General features: G+C 48.7%; 1 protein-coding gene across 1 annotated transcript; it reads left to right on the top strand.

Moving 5' to 3' along the window:
• Positions 1-325: 325 nt before the first annotated feature.
• Positions 326-9,886, top strand: Il27 (interleukin 27). The gene is made up of 5 exons (XM_076928472.1): positions 326-370; positions 6,138-6,362; positions 6,447-6,545; positions 7,956-8,114; positions 9,635-9,886. Exons 1-5 carry the CDS (start codon positions 326-328, stop codon positions 9,884-9,886), a joined length of 780 nt encoding a protein of 259 aa, XP_076784587.1.
• The last annotated feature ends 106 nt before the right edge of the window (positions 9,887-9,992 follow it).

Genomic DNA, 9,992 nt, shown 5'->3' with positions numbered 1-9,992 from the left:
ATCAGTGGCGTGGTGAACCCCTCAAGGTCTGGCAGTTTGCATTCTCTAACTCATACATGGATGGTACAGATGGGGAAGCTGACAGATAAGTCAGAAATGTGCTACTCAGTGGCAGTGCTGACTTGCTTTATTCCTTCATTTATTTCTGAGACACTCACTATGTGTCCTTGACTGTCCTAGAACTCACTATGTACCCTTCCATCCTGTACCTAAACATAGTGTCATTGAACCAACAACCTTGGAGGGCAGTAAAGGGGCTTTGTAAAGTTAGGTCTAGGAATGCAGGTCTGTTTAGGTACAGGATGGCAGGGCAGTGGGGAGGGGTATGGACATTGGGGACGTCTGGACAGAGAAGTCCCCTGCTTGTTCAGTGAGTAGACATTGTAGAATTTCTCCTTATGGACTGAAAGTGTAGCTCAGCGGGAGAGTGAGAAAAAAAGAATCCTAGCTGGGTGTAGTGTTATGCACCTAGAACCCCAGACCTTACAATGGAAAGTTCCAGACCAGCCTGGACTATATGGCAAAAATCCTATATTTTTTTTAAAAAGTGTGTGTGTGTGTGTGTGTGTGTGTGTGTGTGTGTGTGTGTGTGTCTGGCATAGTGGCAAATACCTTTAATCTCAGCACTCAAAAGTTAGAGGCAGGTCACTGTGAGTTCTAGGCCAACCTGGTCTACATAGCAAGCCCCAGGCCAGCCATGGCTATACAGTGAGACTCTGAGAGGGAGCTGGAGAGCTGTCTCAGCAGTTAAGGGAGCTTACTGATCTTTGGGGGGGATATCAGTTCAGTTCCCTGCACCTATGTTAGAGAGTGCAATTGCCTATAACCCTGGTTCCAGGGGACTGAACACATTCAGTTTCTGTGAGTGCACAGGTGATATATACAAACCCTGACACACACACACACACCACTAAAAATAAAATAGATGTTTAAATCAAAAACAAAACAAAGAGATGAAGTGTGTGGCCTGATCCTATCAGAAGGAGGGCTGTGCTAGCATCAGGGGTTCTCCACCTGAGCTCAAAGCCTCCAGGTAAGGTTCAACTCCAGGCTTTCCTGCCTTCCCCACAGGCCATCTCAGTGGCACCACAGGGCTAGTTCTGAGCTTTGGTGCTGACATCACAGAACCTAGGGATTCCCCAGTAAAGCCCAAACTGGAACCACGGAGGCTGATTTCCATTCTCCATTCTGTTGCTGCTCTCCACGTGCCTCCACTAAGACTTCTCTCCCGTGGCTCCCCTGAAGTCAGCAGATGCTACTCCCAAGCTCAGGGTTCCCCCAGGCTCTGGAGAACCTGCAGGGTGTGGGAAAGAACTAGAAACTTGGCGGGCAGTTCTTTCGATCTTGCTCTAGGTTTTCTTTTCTTGTGTAAGTGCAGTGGCTGCCCGTGAAACTAGCTGTCAAGTCAAGGTGAGGAAACCGAGATCCAAGATGGGAAAGTCACACCCCAAGCTTCCTAGTTTCCATTTCTCACCTCTTACCACATCCCTTACACTTCCTGTTGGCTCCAGCCTAAGCCATAGCACTCAGGATACTGAATGAAGCAGGAAGAGAAGTTTGGGGCTGCTCTGGGCTACATAATATGACTGTGTCTTTTTATTTTATTTTTTCTGTGTGTGTGTGTGTGTGTGTGTGTGTGTGTGTGTGTGTGTAATTATTTTATTTTGGAGACAGGGTCTCACTATGTAGCAGACCAGGCCAGCCTCATAGAGATCTGCCTGTCTCTGTTCCCAAGTACTGGGATTAAGTGTGTGTGCCACCATGCCTGGCTTGAGGCCAGGTCTTAGAAAACATAGATAGATAGATAGATAGATAGATAGATAGATAGATAGATAGATGATAGATAGATAGATAGATAGATAGATGAAACATAAAAATATAGCAGGGCGGGCTAGCAAAATGACATAGTGAGTAAAGCATTTGCCATGCAAACCTGAGGATCTGGACTGAATCCCTGGAACTCACATAAAGGTGGAAAAAAATAAGTGACTCCACAGAAATGTCCTCTGACTTCCACATGTGTGCCTTGACATGCAGGCCCTATGCATCTCTCTCTCTCTCTCTCTCTCTCTCTCTCTCTCTCTCTCTCTCTCTCACACACACACACACACACACACACACACACACACACACACACACACACACAAATAAAAATTAATCAGGAAAAGAATAGGATCTGCAGAGACAAGTGGATGCTTTTGGTTGGGTTTCAAGGGGCGTGGTGTAGCTCCCACCTGAGGAGGCATTGTATTGGGTGGGTCATCTGAGGGGAGGCAGGGATCTTTTGAAGAGTAAACTCTTCAGTATCTGAGGAAAGGAAGATGGAACAGCAAACATAAAAGCCCTGAGGACCTGATGTTCTAAAAGCAACAGAAAACCAATGTGTCAGAAGTGTGTGCATGGGAGCAGAGTGAGCAAGATATAAGAACTGCATAGGATCCATTTGAGATAAGATTTGTGTGTGCCAGGGAAGTGGCGCACGCCTTTAATCCCAGCACTTGGGAGGCAGAGGCAGGCGGATTTCTGAGTTTGAGGCCAGCCTAGTCTACACAGTGAGTTCCAGGACAGCCAGAGCTACACAGAGAAACCCTGTCTCAAAAAAGAAAGAAAGAAAGAAAGAAAGAAAGAAAGAAAGAAAGAAAGAAAAAAGACTTGTGTGAGGAGGAGGGTATGAGCCATCCCACAGAGAAACCAATGGCAGAGGGAATTGGTGCAGAGGGAATTGGTCCAGGGCTCAGCTATTCATAGGTAGAGCCACTTGCCCAGTACTGCAGTTTCTGAGCCCAGACATGTGAGGGTGCCTCCAACTAAAGGTTGGGAGAAGTGGTGAAGGCCAGAGGGACTGAGAAGGAAGACCAGGGGCCCAGAAGGTTGTAATTAGAGAGGCGGTTCATTTGCAGAGGGCAGTGAACAGACTAAGGGAGTACCAAGGATTGGGTGCTTTGTGGTGAGGAGAGGAGTGCAGTGCAGAAGAGTAGGCTGACCAGTGTGCTTAACACACACACACACACACACACACACACACACACACACACACACAAACACACGCATTGGCAGTGGGTGGAGGAGCTGCTGCCACTGGGACTGATGTAGTGAACACCTGCCTGGACCACAGTATTCTGCTCCAGCTTCCCTTTCCTTCCCTAAAGCTCTCTAATAGCTCCCAGGACTTGATATCTCACTGGCACACTGGCACGGTGGCAGTTTTTTCACAGGGATGAGGAGGCACGATACCCGAAGGGGAAACCCCCTTAGTTTCTATCTCACAGCAGGAACCCAGTAGGGAAACCCCACAAGTCCCAAAAGGAAAGCAGGACTTTGGGGAAGAGCAAGAAACCCCCATGCTCTCTCCGAAGATGGGAAACCAAGGGTGTGGTTGAGAGCAGGTTATGCTAGAAGGAACGCTGTGGTCAGGCCCCAGCCCTGTGAAAATCGTAGATTTCTATGATCTTCATGGAGCTGAAGCACTGGGATTACTGTGGGTCGTGGCTGAGCCTTGACCTGACCTCAGGCAACCCCAAGCTGGCCACAGGCTGAACCTCAATTCTAGTTTTTGGTTGAGTGCTTACCCGAGTATAAGCCTTCTCCTTAGCTGAATCACAGCTGCAGCCAGAGACAGCACAGCTCTGTCCCTGATGAAGCTCTAAGTCTAACCCTGACCAGCCACAGCAGAAGGTTCATTGACAGCTCTGGCCCCAAACAGAGAGACCACATACACTGGCCTCAGGCTAGGTGCTGAGTTTAACCTTAGACTGAGTTCTGACACTTATATGGACTAACCCCTAATCCTATGTGACCCTGTCCATAGACTGAGCCATTGTCTGAATGAGGCTGTTCATGAGACCATGGCCTTGATATGGGTCTCCTTCATCCATGACACTTGCCTACAGACACCTGAATGGCAGCTCTCAGTGCATCAAACAAGTTTCTGCCAGCCCCACATAGACTCATCCAGCACCATGGAACGCCGACTTCCCGCACACTCTTCAGCCATCTGGTAAACCAAATGAGGGTGTGGATGAGTCACCTCCACTGAGTCCCCTCTTGTGGGTAATTCCCTTACCTGGCCATCTGTCATTCACAGGACAATGGACTGCCAATGGTCATTGGATGCTCTTGACAGTAAAGAAGAACAAGGAGGTCAGGTCTCTTGGGGCTCACCAATGGACAGTGCTGTGTGAGTGACCAGAGTCCCAGAGGTGGGGAGGTGAGGGAAGGGCTGGACCCGGGTCTGGATGGGCTGAAACCCCAGCTTCCTGCCACCCCCATGCTTCCCCCTCTGGGAAGGGAAATTACGTTTCCCCATTTTAACCAGGGAAGACTTAGTGAACACAAAGCTGAAAGTACAAGCAGGACAGAAAGTGAAACTGGGCACAGCCCCTAGTATAAGAGCCCCCTACCCAGGAGATGGCTGCACACAGAGGCTGGGCCCTGACATGGGCCAGGTGACAGGAGGCCCTGGCTGGCGTGAGTTGGAAGTGGGGACTGGGCAGAGGGCTGGGAGGTTTGGTGGAGCCTGAGAGAGGTTGGGAAAGTTTAACAGGTAGGGTTGGGGCAGAAAGCTGAGGGGCAACACTTTGGCCAAGCCGACAGGCATGACTAGCTGATCACGGGAATGAGACTAGTGTAACTGGGCAGGGGTTAGAGCAGTGGATTTATGGTTTTGCCCAGGCTGGGCAAGTGATAGCACAACTTGTCTGGGATGTGTAAGGAGGACTGGACAGACAACCTGGCCAGGAGCAGGACTAAGCAGATAAATGAATGTAGAGGGAAGAGGCTGAGAACCCAGGACAGTCGGAGGAACGACACAGGGGACTCAGTATGAGTGGTGACTGGGACCAAGCGGGCAACCCTCTGGGTAAAGGTCTCCAATCTGAAACTTAGAAGGTTTCCCAGTCTGCAGCTGGTAGCTGAAGGACTAGGAACAGAGTTGTAGGAAGAGGGGCAAGTGGTAGGGCTGGGTAGGCTCAAGAGCTGGAGGATGAGGGGAAGAGTCTCTATAAAGGGGTCTTGGAGTATCCAGAACTTAAAGAAGTGGTAAGTGAGTATGAGCTGACACCACCTTAGTCTGGGGTGTAATATTTACCAAGGTCCAAGGGTACATGCCCTGTCAGCATCCTGGAGCTAGGAAGAACCTATTTAGTCTCTAGGATGGCTCTCAAGCCAACTGAATACCAGAGATCTCAATCACTGCCCACTTCTGAAAGTCCATGGGAAAAATAGATGGCCCTGGGAGCTTCCATTAACTGCTGCTGAAGGCGCTTTGGGGGAGGGTTAAGGATTATGAATGGAGAGGGAAGAGACCGGGAGAGGAGCAAGGGTGGGAGAGACTTGGGGATGGTTTTGGTTTGGGTTTCGGGGAGAATTGTGTAACTCCCACTTGAGAAAGAAACCACTGAAGATTGCCCTCTTCCCAGAGCCCCCACTTCACAGTCCTGCTCCCCTCTTACCACGAAATGCAGGGCTTGAAGGCCCCTGAAAAGTCAGATAGTCTGATTCTCACTCCACGGTGGGAGCCTGGGACACAAAGAGGTGACCTGCTCAAGGCAGGACCAGGAAACTAGCCTCCCCCCTTCATCAATGCCACCTCTATCACATGTCCCTTCCAGGACTATACTGCTGATTTACCCCAGAAGGGCTCAGTGCACAGTGGCCTGTCTCCATATGAGTCCCTAGAATAGAACTGCTGGCTTTGCCAGGTCTCCTCTAGGGTCCCAGGTCTGTTCAAAGCCTCAGAGCTGCCTGGATGAAGCCAAGAAATCCTTGGCAGAACAAACAGTGTCTTCACTTCTGGGGCAGGTGGGTTCTTCCTCTGAGTTCCCTGGGAAAAGTGTACTGGCCTGTGTTTGGATGGATCTAGAATCTAGCCCTGCCTCCCTGACCTCTCACTGACTAACTGTGGCTAGTCAGTTTACCCAGTCTCAAGATCTAGGACACATACTTGCAGTTATGTAGGCTGGGCACTTGAAAAGGCAATTGACCAAGGGAATTGGCTGGAGTGTGTGTATTAAGATCCTGCCTTTGGTGTTCTTACTACAGTGTGCGGAGATGACATGGGGGTAGCCTCTGTAGTCCAAATGGTGGTTCTAAGGGGGCATCTTGAAGATTCCAGTCAAAGAGACTCAATGCTTGTATAGACTGGGTTCTTCCTTCTCCAGGGTTCTCCAGCCTTTATCTTGTCCCTTTTTCCCCTCTCTCCAGGGCTCAGCCTGTTGCTGCTACCCTTGCTTCTGGTACAAGCTGGTTCTTGGGGGTTCCCAACAGACCCCCTGAGCCTTCAAGAGCTGCGCAGGGAATTCACAGTCAGCCTATACCTTGCCAGGAAGCTGCTTTCTGGGGTTCAGGGCTATGTCCACAGCTTTGTGAGTCTCCTTAGTGCAATTGGGTCTGGAGGTGAGGACACCCCCAAGTCCCACTGGCCCTCACTAACAGAACTTACCCCTCAGGCTGAATCTCGCTTGCCAGGAGTGAACCTGGACCTCCTGCCCCTGGGACAGCATCTCCCCAATGTTTCCCTGACCTTCCAGGCATGGCGTCACCTCTCTGTGAGTGAAGGGCATGGGGTGGGAATACTGGCAGTAAAGCATGGTACATGGACAAGTGTTTGAGCAGATGTGGATCTGCAGATCTGTGTGGTTAATATGTCTCTATATAAAAGTGGAGTTGGAAGCTGAGGGTAGCGGCACACATCTGTAATCCCAGTATTTGGGAGGCAGAGACAAGAATTTGAGAAAGATAGAGGAACAAAGAGGGAGAGGGAGCATGCTGGGATTTGAAAATGGCAACCAGAAGATGGTGAGCATGACACTGGGTCAGGGGAGAGGTGGGGTTGGGAATGGAGGTAGCTGTGGGAAAGAGATGGATGGGTGGGTAACTAAGATAGGAGTGGGGTTAAGTCAGAGAGAAGACAGTTGTGGATATGGGTGAAAATAGAGTTGGAGATGGAAGAAGGAAGTGCAATGGACAAACAGTGAATCTGAGCCTATGGAGGAAGGTGGACTTGGGTTAAGAATAAGAATGAGGGCTGGAGAGATGGCTCAGTGATTAAGAGCACTGACCACTCTGCCAGAGGTCCTGAGTTCAATTCCCAGCAATCACATGGTGGCTCACAACCATGTGAAACGGGATCTGATGCCCTCTTCTGGTGTGTCTGAAAACTACAGCAATAATATATGATATATATGATATTTATATATATATGATATTCATGTATCATATATTAACCATATATAACCCAATATATCATATAATATATAATATATATATGTGTGTATATATGTATATGAATGTATATATATGAATGGGAATGTGGGAATGAGATGGGAAAGCAGGTAGAGATGCTGGAACAGGATGTGACTGATAGATTGTATGGATGGCAAAGGAATGAATGAAGCTGTGGATGGAGGGAGTGGGTTGAGGAGAAGAGTATAGGCTAAGAAGGCGATGGGACTGGCCTCATAAACAATGATAGGAGAAAGCAAGAATAAATCCAAGGAGGCTAGTGATATGGCTCAGTAGGAAAAAGCTCTTGCTGCCAAGGCTAACAACCTGAGTTCAGTTCCTGGGACCCATATGGTAGGAGCAGGGAACCAATGTCAGCAAGTTGTCCTCTGACATCCACAGGCATGTGCATAGGTACACATATACACATGGTATTGATATAATACTTTTTGTTGTTATTTTGGTTCTTTGAGGCAGGGTATCACTATTTGCCCTGGCTGTCCTGGAACTCACTAAGTAGACCAGGTTGACCTCTGACTCACAGAGGTCCACCTATATCTGCCTTCGGAGTGCTGAGATTAGATGTGTGTGCTGCCATGCATGAGATAATACAAATTTTAAAGTGTAAACTTATGGGTGAAATGGAAGGTAGAATCAAAAAGAGAACCACCTAAAGGTGGAGCTCGAGTTGTGTTCTACAGTTGTCTCTTGACCATTCCCCTTCTCTTCAATAGGACTCCGAGAGACTCTGCTTCCTAGCCACCACACTTCAGCCCTTCCCTGGACTACTGGGAGGGCTGGGGATGCAGGGGACCTGGACCAGCTCAGAGAGGGAGCAGCTGTGGGCCATGAGGCTGGATCTCCGGGACCTACACAGGCACCTCCGCTTCCAGGTAGAGTGCACACTGTACCCTTGACCCCAGGGATCTACAAGCAAAATGGGCTCACTGGCTCTCTTTCAAAACACCTCTGGGAATCAGGTTGAAGAAGCCTAGTGAGACACTTCAGCTTCTGTGAGTGAGTAGAGACCCTAGAACCCTGCTTTGCTCAAAAGTCACTGCCTGCTCTTGAGGGCTGGATTCTAGTGAAAGAAGAGCCGTGGGACAGCCCCTGTCATCTTCAGGCCCAGTATTTGTTCTCTTCTCCCTCCAGTTCCGACTTCACTCAGATTCTCCAAGATGGTTCAAAGGGCAATAGAAATTTTATTTTAGTAAAAGGAAAATTGAAAATGCAAGACAGGAAGTACCTGTGTCACCTCCTTTGATCCTGAAAAATCCTTAACAGCAGAGAATTTCCCAACCAATGATCCCCAGGGTAAAGCAATCCCACCCAGTTTGGAGCATCTTGCTCTACCAGGACCATTTTTTAAGATGATAGATAGATAGATAGATAGATAGATAAAAAGGTAAGGGGATTGGAGAGAAAGCCCAGTAGTTAATGACACTGGCTGTTCTTCCCGAGGATTTGAGTCCAGTTCCCAGCATCTATGTGGCAGCTCACAACTGTCTATAACTCCAATTCTAGGGGATCTGATGCCTTTTCTCACCTCTTTGGCACTTGGTAAGTGGTGTACATACATGCAGGCAAAACACCCATACACATAAAATAAATTTAAAGATTTTTTTTTAATCTAGCATGCCAAGTGTGGTGATGCATTCCTGTAGTCTCAAACCCTTGGCAGGCTGAGGCAGGAGAATTGTGAGTTCAAGGTCATGCTGTGACTATGTAGGAAGACGCTGTAAAATAAACAAACACAAAAAAACATAGAGCTGGAGAGATGCCAACAGCAGTTAAGAGCACTTGCTGTTCTCGAAGAGGATAAATACTAACAAACACCCAGCACCCTCTCTGGCCTCCAAGAACACTAGTCATGCAGGCAGTGCACATACACACATGTAGGCAAACGCTCATATATACAAAATAAAAATAAATGCATACATACACACACACACACACACACACACACACACACTGGAAAGATAGCCCAGCAGTCAAGAGCATGGTTTGTCTTGCAAAAGACCTGAGTTTGAGTCCCAGCACCCACATAGTGACTCATAACTGTCCTTAACTCCAGTTCCAGAGGACCTGATGCCTTGTCTCACCTCCTTAAGCACTGCACATATGTGGTGTCTCACCTCCTTAAGCACTGCACATATGTGGTACACGTCCATACACATAAAATTAAATAAATAATAGAAATGTTAAAGGGAAAAGAAATAGAATGTAAGACTCCAATAAAGACATGTCTAGATTAGATAAAGACTTTGAGCCCACAAGTCTGAGATGGAGTCTCCCCAGAGCAACCATGGCCAGTGGTTACCGACGCCATTGGAGGTGATGGGCAACAGAAAGAATGAAGACTCTCTCAGGTTCTTGATGTGGCACTGTGCAACCCATAGGTCTTTCCTCACAGGTGCTGGCTGCAGGATTCAACTGTTCGGAGGAGGAGGAAGAGGACGAGGAGGAGGAAGAAGAGGAGGAAGGGAAGAAGCTGCTCCTAGGGGCTCTGGGTGGCCCCAGCCAGATGTCATCCCAAGTGTCCTGGCCCCAGCTGCTCTATACCTACCAGCTCCTACACTCCCTGGAGCTTGTCCTATCTCGGGCTGTTCGGGACCTGCTGCTGATGTCCTTACCCAGGCACCCAGATTCAGCCTGGGATTCCTAACACCTAGCTTCAAGCCCCATGGAGTGGCCTTCCAGCTCCCTTCCCTCACCAAGACTCTAAGGCTGGAGTCTGGCCAACTGTACAGGGCGGTCTCCAGCTCGTTTGC

This window comes from Arvicanthis niloticus, chromosome 1, assembly GCF_011762505.2.
Source record: "Arvicanthis niloticus isolate mArvNil1 chromosome 1, mArvNil1.pat.X, whole genome shotgun sequence".
Lineage (NCBI taxonomy): Eukaryota > Metazoa > Chordata > Mammalia > Rodentia > Muridae > Arvicanthis > Arvicanthis niloticus.
Note: the sequence above shows the minus strand (reverse complement) of the source record. Positions and strands in the feature narration are given on the sequence as shown.